The sequence below is a fragment of the Hippoglossus hippoglossus genome, chromosome 10 (assembly GCF_009819705.1).
Source record: "Hippoglossus hippoglossus isolate fHipHip1 chromosome 10, fHipHip1.pri, whole genome shotgun sequence".
Lineage (NCBI taxonomy): Eukaryota > Metazoa > Chordata > Actinopteri > Pleuronectiformes > Pleuronectidae > Hippoglossus > Hippoglossus hippoglossus.
The window spans coordinates 8,398,737-8,416,250 of NC_047160.1; the positions used below are offsets into that span (position 1 = coordinate 8,398,737).

At 44.2% G+C, this 17,514-nt stretch overlaps 1 protein-coding gene across 1 annotated transcript in view; it reads right to left on the reverse strand.

The window, feature by feature from the left end:
- The window catches only part of tenm1 (teneurin transmembrane protein 1), a 179,577-nt gene that overhangs the window by 149,267 nt on the left and 12,796 nt on the right, over positions 1-17,514 (reverse strand). The window contains exons 2-3 of the mRNA XM_034598108.1: positions 15,604-15,875; positions 12,036-12,356 (exon numbers count right to left, since the gene is read on the reverse strand). Coding sequence (XP_034453999.1) covers positions 12,036-12,356; positions 15,604-15,820 — 538 coding nt within the window. The 5' untranslated portion in view covers positions 15,821-15,875. The remainder of the gene's footprint in view (positions 1-12,035; positions 12,357-15,603; positions 15,876-17,514) is intronic.

Genomic DNA, 17,514 nt, shown 5'->3' on the forward strand with positions numbered 1-17,514 from the left:
CTCACTTCAACAAGCACACGGTAACAGAAGGGCTATTATCAAGGCTACAGCACATAAACTCCGGCCCCTCTGAGTGAAATTAAGTCCACTCATTCACGATATACCTTACAATCACTAGCAGCAGATTTACTTATTTGAATAAGTTTTCTTTTTCCCTGCCTACCTTTCGTTCAAATGATTGCCTGTTATTTCTTTATTACAAAGCTACTTGCAATCATGATTCACATTGAGGTAATCTACTGTTTCAATATATATTATATGGAGTCAGCTAAAGCCGAAAAGGTGACAGTAGGTTTAATGTAAAGGTTTGCCTGAGTGTGCTTTTTCTACATCTCGCCTTAAAAAGTCTCCTCCGTGTTGTATGTGTGTGTGTGTGTGTGTGTGTGTGTGTGTGTGTGTGTGTGTGTGTGTGTGTGTGTGTAGTGTTTGCCACAGCGAGCAGTGAATATTATCCGCCTTGGCCAGGCTCACTGCCTCGGCTGGTGTTGATCTAATTCAACTAGTATGCACACATTGGAAAAAACATCTGTTTGGAGCAAAACACACGTGCACACACATAAATACAAAGTGCACAATTGCTTGGAAACACATAGAGACATGCAAACACGGCATGAGCATCCACACACACGTGCACAGACTCACCCCACCCACCACACATGCACGCACGTAAACACTATCTGGAAATAACATTTTGAGCATCTGGTTGGACCAGCGCGAGCACATTGAGTTTTCGAGAAACACTGGCAAGAGCCCTGCATTGGCCACGAGGAGCCGGTCCACTGCAGCAGGATGACCGGGTGACCGAGCAGCAGTACCAAGCAATCATCTGCTCGCCTCACACACACACACACACACATACACTTTTACTCACACACACTTTCAAGCTCAGATAATGCCATGTAACACCACCCGTCTCTCAAGCCACCCATAAACTGCTCATGCCTTAAGCGGCATTCTGAAGCATTTTAAGATGCTTTTTATTTAACGGCATGATTATCTATCTGATGTTACGGCGATCTGTCTCCCAAAGTGACTGGGTGCGCTATTAACGGCCTCTCCTCTGGCACAGGTGGCAGCTGCTCAGAGGACATGCAAAAACAAAAAGAAATAAGAAGAAAAAAGATGCTTGTAATGTTTGTTTTTCTGTTTTTTTCATAAATTGAAATCTTTGAGCGCAAGGAGAAAGCGGTCAATCAAGCGTGCCACGATGAGCACTGGTGGGCACACAAGTATCAACAAAACATCCTCGTCTTAAAATGAAAAGCTAAAAATAAACACAGCCTGCTAGATGCGGCTTGGGATGAATCCATATATTGTAAATATGAAGGCGATGTCTTGTGCCTATCTGTCATGTCTCATCTTAACAAATGTACCTCTTCAGGGAGCGCCAGTTGAGCATTTAGCACGTACATACATCACATCAATGCCACTTTGACAAAAGCACCGGCTGATGGCGTAGTTGCTGGCTCGTGTGTGTGTGTGTGTGTGTGTGTGTGTGTGTGTGTGTGTGTGTGTGTGTGTGTGTGTGTGTGTGTGTGTGTGTGTGTGTGTGTGTGGGATGGGTGTGCATAAAAAGACTGAGAGAGACAATGACACAAACAAAGGGGTAAATAAACAGAGAGAGAGAGAGAGAGAGAGAGAGAGAGAGAGAGAGAGAGAGAGAGAGAGAGAGAGAGAGAGAGAGAGAGAGAGATATAGAGAGATATAGAGAGACAGAGAGAGAGAGAGAGAGAGAGAGAGGGGGCAGAGAAAGTTAAGCTAAGGCCTGCAGGAGTTTTCAGTTATTTACATATGCAGATTGTGGTCACCCCAGATCCCTACCCTCATCAAGAGAAGCCAATTAAAACTCTCTTCATTTAATGTTTACCTTAATTAACCGTAACAATTAATGGCTTTCCAAAGTCCTATTGTGGCTTTTTCAATTAAAAACTGCCTGTGACAAAGGTTGCAATCTAATACAATAAATCACACAAACAATTCTCCAGTGAGCACAACGAGTCCATCCCAGGGCAAAGTGGAAGAATGAAATAGACTCATATTTCAATTGTTTTTGTGTGTATTTTTTTTTTTTATCTTTCAATCAACCAATGAATCAAATTGTATTTGTATAGCTCTTATCCACAAATAGGCGACATCCTTTGCCCTCGACTCTCGACTATTGTGAGAGATCCCTGTCCGAGGACACGAGAACAAAATATTTGTTTATGTGTAACAGGGCACATGAACAAATTAACAATATTTAAAACCTTCATGTGTCGAACATAAATGGAGAGATGTATCAATGTTTAAATGTTTGTAATAGCAGCTGTACAGCCTCAAGAGGTAGAGCGGGTCGTATCATAACCAGAAGGTCGGCTGTGTCGGCAGTGTATTAGTGTATGATAGAGAAAGTGCAACACTGTATGCATGTGTGTGAATGGGTGAATAGAAAAAAACGGAACTGTAAAGTGCTTTGATTGTGGTGGGTGGGGTGAGTCTGTGCATGTGTGTGCGGATGCTCATGCCCTGTTTGCGTGTGCTTTGATTGGTCATCAAGACAAGAAAAAGTGCTAAATAAATACAGACCAAATACTGGTGGTACGTGTGAGCAGGCATAATATATATCTAAGAAATCTATTTGCAATCATAATGATCAGCTGTGGCCGCAGTTTGCATCGTGCTGAAGCCTGAACATGCCTGAGCACTCGCATGTCTGTGTGTTCATGTATGTGTGTGTGTGTGTGTGTGTGTGTGTGTGTGTGTGTGTGTGTGTGTGTGTGTGTGTGTGTGTGTGTGTGTGTGTGTGTGTGTGTGTGTGTGTGTGTGTGTGTGTGTGTGGGTGTATGTGTGTCCAGCCGTCCGAGCAGCAGCGCTCATACTGGTCAGCAGATTGTTGGGTGAGACCCAGTGGACCATTAGCCGTCCCTTGCTGCCAGGGCTGAGAGCTGATAATGACAGGTGGTGTACGCACCCTGGAGGTCTGACAGGCTCAGGGCACCGTGCCATGTAACAACAGCCTTTACTACTGGCACCGCGGCCGCGATGGCAGCCTTTAACGCTGGCACCGGTGCCACTATGGCAGAAGCGTTCCTGGCAGTACAGCAACGACGACAGTGGAGCGGCCATTACTACACGCGGTTAAACTAAAATGGCAGCGATTGGTAATTGCAGGGACACCAATACACTGTCATTACTATCACTGACATCGTCCTGGCAAATGCCTTCAAAGCCTGCTCAACGACAGGTCCCATTCAGACACAGTGAGGAGGTTATTGTGCAGAATATTGATGTGCTTACTTTTGTTTAACTTTCTCCATCAATTAGACGTTTTCCATTCCCATTCATAGAAACCAGCATCTTTTCTCGGTGTTTGCACAGGTACAACAAAGGAACATTTACAAAGATTTCTCAGGTACAACAAGGAAGAGGGAAGGAAATTTGGGAATTAAAAAAAATATTTTGTTCCCCCATGGCAACCATTTCATTGCCAATTCAGCTGTGTTGTAGCTGCATTTTCTAGCATCGGTCACAAAAACATTTCCCTCTGGCCCCTCACCCCGCCACACACACACACATACACATAGAGCACAATACAGCATAAGTGTGTGTGGGCATCTGAGTGTGTGTGTGTCCATACAGACACCTTTGTGTCCCCCGCCCCCTCTCAGCCTCTCTACCCGAGTGCAGAACACTCTGATTTTCACTAATCTCTCGGTACACTCTCAGGGCTATTGTTTCTTTCTGCTGTGAGCTTATTCATGTGCCACTCACCATGCTCTCTTCTCATTTTAATACTCAAACAGCGCTGGAAGCTAAAAACTGTTTTTGAGCCCATTTATTCAACTGTTCATTATGAAAAAAAACCAAAACAGCTCACCTCTCACCTCCCCTGTTGTGTAGGTGAACGATGAATTGTGCAGAATGTGGCCGCTTATTAAAGTGGCAAGAAACGGACTGTGGTGGAAACATCACAGGGTTTATGTATACAGACAGCCTGCGAGCTGCCAGCGGACGGCAAGAGATGAAAGCTACGGCTGATGTTCTGATTTGATGACTGTTGCCATGGCAGCGAGATGAGAATGGAGGAGGGGCAGTCACAGAAAGAGAGAGAGAGACAGACAGAAAATGATCCTCCTCTCCCTCGTTTTTCTGACTCTGCCTCGAGCACACACACACACACACTCACACAAACACATATGAACACACATCCCTAAGCCCCCCATCATCCAGCAGTTCAGACCAGTGGCTCTTCTTTTGGATCAGTGAGCTGTAAAGGTCCATCATTAGGACAACAGGGCGGGGTCCAACATTCTGACAGCTTGTCAAGAACAGAGGCCTGCATGGCTAACTATGTGATGAGACCGCTATTAGAGAAGAGGAAAGGCATACGAGCGATCTGTTGCTACAATAAAGCACCTGGTGGATTCACAGGATTTCTTCAGCCTCTACTTGACGGCTGAATGGGTGTTTCAATGAAAACAGTTTCTGGCTCTAGCGGATGTGTTTATAGCGTTTCCTCTGGCCAGGCGCAGCAACAGGGTTAAGTTGATCATCTCTCACTCTGGTAAAATAGCCAGGGGAGTCCGTGTACCACTAGATCAACTCTACAACTTAAAGACCCTAAACGTTACAGCTCAGATGATCGATATGGCACTGAGCAATGTTCTTTACGAGCTAATAGACAAATCCATTCCTGCAAACCCCCCTGGGCCTCAGGAAGGCAAGAAGGGACTAGGACTACATGGCTGTCTGCCTGGTGTTGCCACTTAGACCCTCGGCTCGCACGCACATACAGACACGCCACGGAAGATAGACACAAGGATGCAGCCTGGCCGCGTGCATATGAGAGGTTGTATTGGCACATCTGCGGATGTCTCTGTCTCTCAGGGTATAGTAGTTTCCCTGACTCCGCGGCACCAGCGCTGCCAAAAAGGGATTTGTGTCTTCCAATATCAGGAAAGAAAAAAAAAAAAACCCACATAAAACCCATTTCATTCACATTGCTTAAATTCTTTTATCTGACACTTGTGGATAAGAGAGCTCACATGAAACAGTTGTGATTCCCCTCACTCTCTAATTAAAGGTCCAGATTGCCTAATAAATGTCAGAATTGCATCATAAAGGAGAGAAACCCCCGAAAAATCGAATCCCCATCTGAAATCTTGCTCTGCGTAACACCTGTTGCTATTTCACCCGGATCCATCAGTCTTTCTAATGGTGCTTCACACGTAGCTGTAACACATGTCGAGTCACTGCCGGCTAAAATTAAAACTAAAAGCTCAATCTCGCCCGGATTTTCTGACGATGGCTCTCCAATATCCTGTGCGGCGTCTTTACTTGCCAGTGGAGCCTCTCCGTCTTCCCATCTTCCCTGCGCCCTCTCTTTGTCTTTCTTTCTGCTGCATGCTCGCTCATTAAACCATAAGGTCAGTGTTTCACTCCACTCTCCAGCCCTTTGTCGTTATGCCCTCGCTAACCTTCTGCAACACTTACTTGAACACAGCTTGGCCAAACTTGACTGCAAAACTTTGGCACATCATTATAAAAATAATGGACCGTGTTTATAAAGGATATGAGGGGCCCTCTATGACATTGTGCAGTCCCCCAGGCCCTCAAACAACCTAGTTTATAGCCGGCATGTAACATTTATGTTTAAGGTAACATTCATGCTTGTCTTATTTCAAGGTAAGGACAACAGCTACACTGAGAATTTTTTTTATTTTAAATGACTTTATTTGAAGGTCTAATAGCAGCAATCTATTTTGGGGGTAATATGGCTCATTTAGTGTTGGTAAGTATAAACCTGGCAGGCATCTACTCTGTTGCAGAGTAACTTTCACACTCATTCAAGGTGGAGTACATTCATTTAGCTTATCCTTCCTTTACTGGACAAGCATATTAATAGGAGTGGAAATTACTGGGGACACAAAATAAAAAAAAATAAAAGCTTGTCGGCCCCTTTCGCTACATTGTCAAAAGAGCTCAACAGCGTGGTTCCAGGGGTACAAATCCCATTCATTGTCAGAATAGAGATTTTGATTGTCAGCCATAATAATTTAACTATCCAAGGTAAACTTTGTACAAGCTACGAGACTGTGAAACAATGCTATATGCTCCTGTAGAGGCCACAGGTCTGTACGATATCAAGTGCGTTTAAAGAAAATCATGGTTTATTTGCAATGTCGAGGAGAGGTACTACACTTTCCACAATCCTCAGGAGTAATAGCAACATCACTGATTGGTGAAGGTGGCTGTTACCATGGAAATGTTCACCACAATCCTGAAAATCCTGTCGGCTGTGATCCGATCGCCCAGTGTTACATTACGTTTACCACAGAACAACCAGGATTTCCTTTTCTACCATGCTGCAGTTTTTTAGAGATGAGGAAAAGAGCCCAATTACTGAGCCCAATTACTGATTAACGATTACTGCTTCTACTTCTACTACTACTACTACTACTATTACTAATACAACTACTGCCACGAACTACAATATATTGTCACACTATATAAAGAAAAAATGTAATTCAGGGAGAGGCGCACTGGAAGTAATCGGAAAGGGATCATTCGCAATGGTTTAGGCCCTAAACCATTGCGAAAATTGAGGGAACTATGCATCCCCTAAACTTTAGGGGATGCATAGTTCCCTCAATTTGTTTCACTATTGTACCTTTTTCCCTTTTTCCATTTTCTGATATTGTTTTGCTCCGAATCAAATGTTTTATAGTCATGATTCATCTCATAGGTGGTTCCAGTCTTTAAACTCTTTTAAGAAGGGTTGTCTGAAACATCAACAGAGAAAATAAATGGGAAATTTACTTCCAGAACCAGGGCCCATTATAGCAAGAAGTGTTGAAGGCTGTTAGAAAAAAAATTTCAAATGAGGATAAATGGATGGGAGTGTTATTTCTTTATGTACAGCATATTTTTTGATTTATTTCGAAAAATTATTCTTTCTTTTATCTAATTATTAATCATTCAGTCTGTTACAAAGGGGCAAATACATTTCATCACGTCCCAGCTATTTGTCTTAAGATTATTGTTTTGGTTTATTTTAATATATAGAGCAACCAAAAAAAGGCCAATATTGAGATACGGAGACAACTTTTTGTCATTAGATCTGATAAGTCATATTTTATGTTTTGCTGTTTTATGCCTTTGTGTCCTGTCGTGTTTGCAGTATTAACACAGCCAGTAGCTTTAACAGATGAGATGTAACGTGTCTTGATGTTGGGGGGGGCTCACATTCATTCTGAAGCATGTTTTTCAGTGCTGCTGCTTTCATAAGGCTTGATTGTTAACACGGGGACTGTAAATGTTTGAGGCAATTTGAAAAACCCATTTTCTTAAACCATTATCTCCAGTGTATGGCATAAATGGAACACTTAAACCTTTCTAGTATATTAATTTAGCTCCGTGATCAGACATTTAAGGGAGTTGTCAATTTTATTTTTACAAAAGTGATGGACGTCCCGCGGCCAATCAGAATCAAGTGCTTACTCAGGCCAGGGTAATTACACAGACATTAGCATTTTAGCACAGGATGTTATCTTCCATAATGAGAGCCTTTAGTTGCTGTTTGCATTCGCCTTAGAAGCCTTTTTCTGCTCGGAGGACGACGTATGAAAAGTGCAGTGATGTAAAACCAGGAGGCCTTCTGCTACATGCCGATGTGTCAATCCCAAAAGTGGAGGGGGAGAAAAAGATAAGAAAAGACAGACAATGGGCTAGAGTAAATCTGCGACTGATTAGACTAATGAAAAAGTGGTCAATTAATTAGCATCTCATTATAGCACAGTGTTGTAACCCAGATAATGCAGCTAATGTAGTTTTTTATTATTATTGCACACTGCAGTAGTTCGGAGGCTGACACCAAATCTATCTGCTCTCTCTCTCTCTCTCTCTCTCTCTCTCTCTCTCTCTCTCTCTCTCTCTCTCTCTCCGCCTCTCTCTCTATCTGTCCCTCTGTCGCTCTCGTCACTCCTCCTCTTCTCTCTACATTTATTTCTCTGCTCCCACTAAAGTGAGGAGCATCGTAGTGACAGTGAAGAGTTGAAGTCAACTTTTGCTTTGGACATTTTTGCGAGAAAAAATGTCTTGCTAGACCGCTGATACGTAATGTGTTTGCGCTGAATTTAATATAAAGATATACAGCACACACACACACACACACACACACACACACACACACACACACACACACACACACACACACACACACACACACACACACACACACAAAGCATTGGCATTATACATTCCCTAGCTCCTTGCAATAACCATAACTATCCCAAATTAAATGCCTAACCCTAACAAACACAGTTTAAACCTTCAAAGATCAAAGTATCCTTATTGTCCGTTTCAGGGAAATGGATTTGAATCCAGGGTCATACAAACAGACAAACCACAAACTGTAAATACAAACACACACACACACACACACACACACACACACACAAAAACCACTTGTGAACAACCGACAGAAACATCAAGACATGTAGTTTACAGAGTGGTTCAGAGACTCTATAACATACAGTCAAGGCACCAATAAAATGAATATCTCCACAATTTGCATAATAAGGAGTCCACAGACCTATCTGCTGTTTACCATGTGAATGGCAACCGGGATGAAGGAAACCATATCTCTCGGGTCTCATATTAGACACCTTGAGACAGCGATCTGAGGGCAACTCTTACCGTCCAACCAGTTTCTTTCATCACACGATAAGAAAATGTAAACTGATACTTTTTGAAGGCGTTTCAAACGGAAAGCCCCAAAATCTTGAGAATATGCAGAATCTGTTCGTAGAAATTACTGCTTGCCTAAACGTATCCTCACCCTTAACCTAAACCTAACCTAATCTTTAAATACCACAATAATACCACACACTCGCACGCACGCACGCACGCGCGCGCACACACACACACACACACACACACACACACACACACACACACACACACACACACACACACACACACACACACACACACACACACACACACACACACACACTTCTTAAGTTGAGCTCAGCGGTATCCAATGTATGTGTATGTGTATGTATTCCTCTGCTGTATACTCCAGTACATGGCCAAAGTACCTTTGGTCTGCGGGTGTTTTTAATGGTTTAGTTGGCTCGGTTTCAATTAGGGGAAATCTTACTGCTGCAGCAAACAATATTTCAGACAATAATGTGCTTTCAGCTTGGGAAAGGCCCTTTCTCGTTTAATTATGAAAAAGCCCTCATGCATAGAGCTCGGTTCAAATTTGCTGTGGAAAGATGCAACTTGCATGGACAGAGCCCTGACCTCACCCACTTCCAACACCTTTGGGGATGAAACAGAATAGTCAGGTTTTTATCACCCACCTTTATTGCCTCACTTACGCTTGTTGGGTTGAATGAGAACAAATTAAACCTGAAGGCTCCAAAATCTTGTGGAAAGCCTCCCCACATCCACGCTAATGATTCGGATAATTAGTTGCAGGTACGGATGACATAGTTACTGTAACAAACACTTATAGCTGTCCATATATTGTTGGCAACATCATGTATGGATGTGCGTGAGTGTGTACGTGTGTGTAAACTCTAGCTGAACTGCACTTTTCCTTTCTAGTGCCAATCTCCTCTGTTCTATCGGCGCTCTGTCGTCAAATCGGGGTGTTGATGCTTCCCTGAGTTTGTCAGCAGGTCTGACTGGTGCTCGAGGATGCCCGCAGCCTTCCTCAAGGGAGGTGTCACAGTTGGACATGCACCCCCCACCACCTTATCACAAGCACACACACACATACATGCACACGGTGGGGGGAATAAATACAGACATCTATAGAAACGTGCCTTCACACACAAGCTGAACCGCTTTCTACTTTACTCTTTCTTAATCTGTCGCTCTCCTTTTTATTTTTCTCACACTCAAACACACACGCACGCACGTACACACGAACGTGCGCCCACAAACAGAGTGACTAAATTGACTTGTCAGCTTCAATCAGACTGGGAACAAAAGGATTCCTGCCAGTTTCAAGCTGACATCATTAATGGGTTTGGGAGGGGGCGAGCTCTGAAGACAAAGGGAGAGCAAGGTCGGGCCGACTTAAAATGCACTTTCATTTTGGCAGGGACACCAGCTTTTTGATATCAGCCCCTTTATGCCAACGTCTTTTTTGCGAGTGGCTCTAACTTTCATTATCGGTGGGAACAGAGGGGCATGCAAGACTTTGTTGTGCTGATGGGGAGATGTGTGACATTCATAATGTATTTCCTATTAGGGGATGGCACGCATGGACACACCTGGCCACGTGTCAGAGGGAGATGGACAGGAAGTGGATGAGAATAAATGAACGGGTGTCAGAGAGGGGAGAGAAAGATAAAATAAAGGATGCAATGCACGAAGAAAGAGACAAGAGGGGTGAAAGTGTGAGCAAAAGGAAGAGCGTGTTCTAGAGGTTCTAGAGGTGTCATGGTTTGGAGAGCCAGAGAGCATACTGCAAAGCGCTTCATATACATATGGAATCCACACATAAACCAGCGCTCTGGGTGCATTGTACCAGTGAAGCCAAATGCTTTGAACATTCAAATCGGCTCCTCTCACTCCTGTGGCTTCATCCATACCCATTTGCGTCTGTTTCCTCTTGTGCATCTGCTTCCCCCCCCCCGTTTTTTTCTTCCAGCTTTCCTCCTGACCCTGGATAAAGATGGACTCCCTCATCTCAAATGGTAATAACTTTGGTCCATATGCACACAGCCATCACAAATTGATTACTGTGTAATGCTGCGAGCGCTCCCCACTTCCCCTCACTCTCGCTCTCCTCTTCCGCCGTGTGATGAGGCACACGGCTGACTCCGTGTCCAATCTGGCTGTCATTAAACAGCACCCCTAGGTGTCTCCCAGTAACAGGCACATCCCAAACCCTTCTTCCTATGATCCCTGTCTACCCCTGTCTGAGTCTTCTGCTTTTCTCACCATCTTTGTCTCACACTCACTCCAAATCAGCTTCTCCTTCACCTGTTTTACCCTGAACCACTCATTCCCTTTTATCCTCATTCTAATTATACCATTACATTACCATTTCTATTCTCTCATTAGCATTTCTTGCTCTCCCTCTCTCTTATTATTCTCCTCTCTAATTCCCTTTTTTGCCCCTCTCTCTCTCTCTCTCTCTCTCTCTCTCTCTCTCTCTCTCTCTCTCTCTCTCTCTCTTTTCGCCAGCCAGTGAATACGTTCCACCTTCTTTTTGCGGCACATAAACAGACAGTGCCCTTGGGGATGGGTTGGAGAGCTCTGTCTTTGTTTGTGTGCACCTCTAACTAACTCTCCATCTGCAGGGAGCCCAGCCAAGCCCAGCAGTGCAAGACAGATAGCTGGCACCATCCCAGACTCTTCTCTAGTTGGCCCCCATATCTTCACCTCCGCCTCTCAACTTCTCCTTCCTTCCAGGGTATAGTCTTCCCACAGAGTCTGTTGTCAGCTGCCCTCAGGCAGCCAGTCAGGTACCATAGATTTCTGACCCCTACAATTCCTTTCCCTCCAAGCCATTCAACTAAAATCTGCCTCAGCCCTCAATGGATATTAAATCCCCTTTCCCGTTCGTCACTGGACTTTTCCTCACACTCCATCCTCAGCTAACCCCAGTTTCACCTCCGCTACGAGCTCACTTCATAGACTAAATAACCAATAGCACATTTTCTGTATTTAGTCACATCAAAGAGCCTTCAAAGAGAGAAGAACTTAAGCATTAGCTTTAGTTTAAGAACTGAGAGCTTCAATCATGTAATTGCCCAAGGCTGTAACTTAAGCCTCAAAACAAGTAAATGTTAAATGTTGTTTTTCTTTGCATTCATTGGTGTGAATGTTCTTCTCTTTATACTATGAGACTATGAGGATATAATGAGGAATACAATCAAAGAGAAAAGTGGTGCACCATGTTACATGCACAAAAAAGATTCATCCAAGGTGGTCTACATTATCTGCTAACCTAAAATTGTATCTCCCATAGGGCCTTTTGCACAGTGATGGACAATCCCCTTGTAGAGTAATAAGAGACAGTTTGCACTCACCGTTGTCAGGCTCAGACTTCCTGTCATGCTCGGTGTCAGTGAGAGACAGGGCGGAGTTGGCGCGGCTCGTCAGGCAGGAGCTCTGCTCGGACTTGAGGCCGTGCATCCACATGTGCTGCAGGCCGTGAGCGGGAGACGGGTCCACCTCGGGCTCCGTGTCCACGTCCGAGCTCACACCCAGGGAGTAGGCGCGGCTGTGGACGTGAGCGACCGGCCCGGTGCACAGCGCTTCCTCCTCCTCCTCCTGACGCTGCTGCTGCTGCTGTTGGTGAATGTGGTAGTCGGGGCTCCTCATCTGCCCAGCCTTGCAGAAGTCTAGATCTACAGGAGGAGACAGAGACATGCAGATTAAAATCATATAGACTTAGAGCTGCAAAGCCTCTAAAGCCGGCGTGTGTATTTATTTGCCTAAGCAATTAATCTGACCAGGTGTTTGTTTGAGAGAGGCACTCACAAGCCAAACACTGGGCACCTCCCAAATTATGTCAAGAGATAGGCTGTTATTTGAGCATTTATTAAAAGTTTTGCAGCAGACGTGCAAATCAAAATGCCACCCTTGATTTTTCTTAACCATTTGCAGTGCAGCTATATCCTGTGCAAACTTCCTGATGTGTGTTATTGAGCTCAAGATGTATTGAACTGCTGCTCAAACAGAGCACTGATCTCATCTATATTCTCTTTGGTGGGGTGCAGAGATCAGATAAAGATCAAACCTTATTAATATTGACTCAGACTGAAAGAAAGATTGAGCCTCACATGCTTTCAGGTATTAGAACACCCTCCAATCCTGAGCATTAACCTGCTATCTGAGAACATCAGATATACTGTCTCAGTCCTCTGGTTACACTTCAATTCTATTCAATTCAATTGAGCTCTAGTTCTTTTTTTCCTGCAGAGGCAGTTAAGTAAATTTTCTTCCTCGCCACACACGTTTTCTGTTTGGACCGTACGAGTGGAGGTGATGGAACTGATGTAATTTAAAAGAAATAAAGGCATAAATCAAAATCTATAGAGAAACCACAGTAGCCAGGTACCATAAACGACTCCAGTCAATGCAGAGGAGGGAGACAAAGACTTCCTCTCCTGCTCACTTAGTGCAGTTAATATTTCTGTTAGGTCAGGTCATCCGCACACGAACCGCAGTGTTTCAATAAAAGCCACAGTCCTGTTGACCACTCCATTGACCAGCGACGTTTCCTGCTGTGCCTTTCTGATGGGGTCAAGACCAACAGTGGCTCACACACTGTTCTGCCAGAATTAAACCGGCACAAGATTGGTCACCACTACATGCTCTTGTGTTTAGCTCAAATTGGCTGCAAGAGGGCAATTCAGGAACAAACAGGCCATTTCCTCGTGGCAACAAACATGGACGGGCTGTAAAACTGGAAGGAGCCGCCCTAAAACTTTTGTTTTAAAACACATTTATAACACCAGAAGAGATTTTAGTAGACGATTAGAGGGGAAATCAATTTTTTGGAATAACTTCCCATTTCCTGCCATTACGGTTTGCCACTCCCGACTCACTTCAGCAAAAGATCAACAATTTATATATTCAACTCTGCTATAATACAAAGCACTTCTGAATATCTGCCAAAGCAATCTAGGTTGTAATTTCACTGTAATGCAGTCTTGGATGTAATGTAAGATAAACACATCTAAATTCTGTTTACCCAAGGGTGTAATTACCACTGGTGAATGGGGGGGGGACAGGGTTCCCTCAACGAGGCTCAACTACCAACCAGGCCTGAGGGGCCCAGACTGACAGGGGCCCTGAAAACGTGCCAAATGGTTTGTGCTAAATTAGCCGTATATTGTTGGGAAAAATGCAACACCAAAGCACAATATCCACAAATGAAGGTAAAGATATGGGCCTTAGGTTTTAGGGTTGTCATCTTATCTAATATTAAGGTAGTAAGTATTGAAAAGCATTTCAGATTGTTATCCCTGTGTTTTGTATGTCAGGCAATTTACATGGATATTCTCCCTTTATTCTCATTATTTTGGGAAACATGATACCAAGTTGTATCCTATTTTCTAAACTGATATAGACACAATTCACAAAGTTGGATTTTTTTCCTCTAAATTTTAGATATTTATATAATAATTTATATAATTTTAATTCAAACCTTATCTACACAGGAGATTAAATGCTTCTGTAAATGCTTGTAAATAATTGAAACATGTGTGTACTGTAACTGATTTCTGGCATTGTTAAGAAAATGTTGGGAATCAAAATGTTGAATTAATTAATCTGAGTTAATTAGCGGGAAAACACAAACTAATGAGCTGTGGATCCAGCTGACTAACTGTCCATTTATCAATTGTATCTTTGTAATTGAAGGAGACTTAGGGACGGGGCTATGAAAGGGATCATGTGGGATTAAATGGACAGAGAAGAATTTGTAATGTTAGGGAAAATAAACAGCTGGGAGAAGAGAAGAGAAAGGAAAAAAGGAAGGGAGGAGAGGGCAAGACACGGAGTTTAAAAGATGAAGGAAAATATGAAGAAGGCGGGTGGGGAATTAGAGGAGAAATGAATTGGCTGATCTTTGTCAGGAACACTGTAATCCATTAAAAATGTCACTGGAGGCTGTGTCCCCCCTTAACAGTTGGTTACTTAGGTAGGGTACACTATATATAGCTCTGTTGCCCAAAGATGAACAGATGTGCTTCGCAGAAGCGGCTGCCATTGACATTTCAAAGGCTGCTTTGGGGGGTCTTTTGCACCTTACCATATGACACTGATGGCAGGGGATGTTGTTTGTTATGGAAATAGAAAGGCTGAGTAACTGTCGAAAAAGGCAAGTGCCCCTTGACGCCGTAATATTGTCCATCGAACATGATGATGACTAATGGACATCGACGGGTTGCTACATGGCGAACAATACGACAAAATCCATAGCAGGTGGCATTCAAACCATGAAATCCCCTGAGCGGCCGGCTTGTCAGGAGTCGTAACTGTTATGAATGGCTAATGTTGCTTGTTAGCATGGTGGGTAGGTCTTGCGGAGTAGCAGGGGTGGTTGGGGTAGTGGAAAGTCTACCTATTGATCACTATGAACCCCGCACAGCAGCGAGTTCCTGAAGAGGGGCGGCTCCTCTCTTAACACCACACATGACCTGCATAAAGGCCATCCATCACAGCGCGCGCTACCCCATTTCTCCTCCTGTCACCGGCAGGGAAGAATTTTTCGGTGTGTATGTGACATTGTGCATGTGCCTATGTCCACCTGTGTCTGTATCTGCTGGTGTGTGGGCAATGAAGGGTGGTGTTCCACCCCAGGTGAGGCCAGGGAGGTTTGGGGCTGACCTACTTTAGCTGTGGGAGAGAAATATCACCTCTGTGGAGAAGAGGTAATTGGCTGCCTCCGACTGTCCTTCTGGCTCATTGTGGACTGCAATAGGTAATTCACATCGGCCCTTTTAAAGCAGGTCTGTTTGTGTGCAGTTGTGTGTGTGTGTTGTTTTTCTTTTTGTGCCAGTGTCCATTTGTGTCCACGTACAGTTAATGTGCAAATGTGGACACATGTTTGAAGGTAGATACATTGACCCCTGACAGGCACTGTACCTGGCTGTGGTTGGCTGTAGTTGTTCTGTCTTTCCCGGTGTGAACCGAGGGTGAGGCGCAGCTCGTGTGTGTAGTCGGGCAGGGTTTCGCGTGAGGTGTAGGAGCGGTGGTGGGCGCGGCCGTCCTCGCTCTCATCAGACGAGCTGGTGTAGGACATCTCCATTTCATGGCGCCCCTTAGGCAACGGCTGGTAGGGTTTACTGTCCATATCCTCCATGGCTTGAACGGCTCCACTTAGTCACTCAGCACAGCTACGGCACAGTGAACAGAGTCTGGAAGAGGGGAGAAAGATGGAGGAAGGATGGGGGAAAGGTAGTGAGGTCAGCAGAGAGGAGAGAGGGATGGGGCCAGGGAGGAAGATGGAAGGAAGCAGGTGATTGGACAAGAGAGGAGAGAAAATAACACGAGAAGTCTTGTTATTGAGCGCAGTGGACAAATATTGCAACATCTGTTCATCCCAATTACAGCAGACATTCATAAACAGTATTTGGCTTCTTTCACCAAAGGTTGGTTCCAAATCAATACACTGAAGAAGGGGCTGTGATGGCGGCCATTATCTCTGCGTGCGTTTTAAGAGAAATTGGCCCAAATCAAACACAGCTCTCTGTTCTGTCAGCTGTGCTTTGTTTTCTTCTACTACGAGAAGATTTATCTTTCTTTCACAGACAACCACGGACAAGTTTGAGGATTAATCAACACATTTTTCGTCTGCCACTATCATTAAACACTGTGAGCCAGTAGATTCTGAAGTAATGATGAAACACTAAATGGCCTTTACTGTGTTATAGCCCTCGCAAGTACAGTAGCGATAAATCAGCTCAACACATATTCTCTTGTTCGTCTCTCAACCACATCAAAACCTACTTCGATATGGTTTTACCACCATAAATAATGATTGATTGGAACGGCGATTAGAGCACAGAAGAAGTGATTAGAAAATACTTCATTCATATTAGTTCTCTTTCAAAATGCCTGTGCCCGAGGCCTTTCCAGCCTATTTCCTGCAGATATAACGCTTCTAAATGGAGCTTGAGAGGGTCATTGCTCATAGAGACAAAGTGCTAAGGTATTGACCTCTTCAGGGAGTCCTGTAGTCCATATATCAAAGCCATTAGAGCATGCCTGCTCAATACCTCAGAGATCTGCAGCACAGGGTGATCACCACCAGTCTGATACAAGTTTACAGCTGACCTTCCTACCAGTGCAGTAATGCTTTTATTCCACCTGAAGGACTCCTTCCCCTGGCCTCACGCTCACTCCTCAGTCCCAACATGCATGCACACGCACGGAGCAGTTTGCATGGGCAGAGAGAGAGCGCCCGCTGACCCCTGACAGCAAACTGTCAAAAAATGGGCCAAGTCTCTCACACGTTCATCCCACACACACACACACACACACACACACACACACACACACACACACACACACACACACACACACACACACAGACACACACACACACACACACACACACACACACACACACACACTCACCCCCTGCAGACATTATCATAGAACAGATGATCTGTAAAAGCTCTGCACTTGTTTCTCCTTCCATCTACATCTTGTCTTTTCTCATTAATAATAACACAAAATCAAAGAAATGTCTAAAAACCACATAAAAACAATTCGCATCTAATTCTTTTAGCAATACTTTTGCATATTGTAAGCCCCTATGACACCCTATACACACACATACACACACACACACACACACTCTTGTGGTTGCCTGCAATCACTATGCCTTTCATTTTGATTGGCAGGAGTTATTGCAAGGAATCAAAGCGCGCTATTATCTCAGCTGCCCTGTCAGAATGGGATTGACTGGTGTCACCTTCTCTCTGGTACGGCGAGGAGCGAGTGTACATTACCCTGCGAGCTCTGAGCTTGCTGCAGGCACTGACTGCTGTC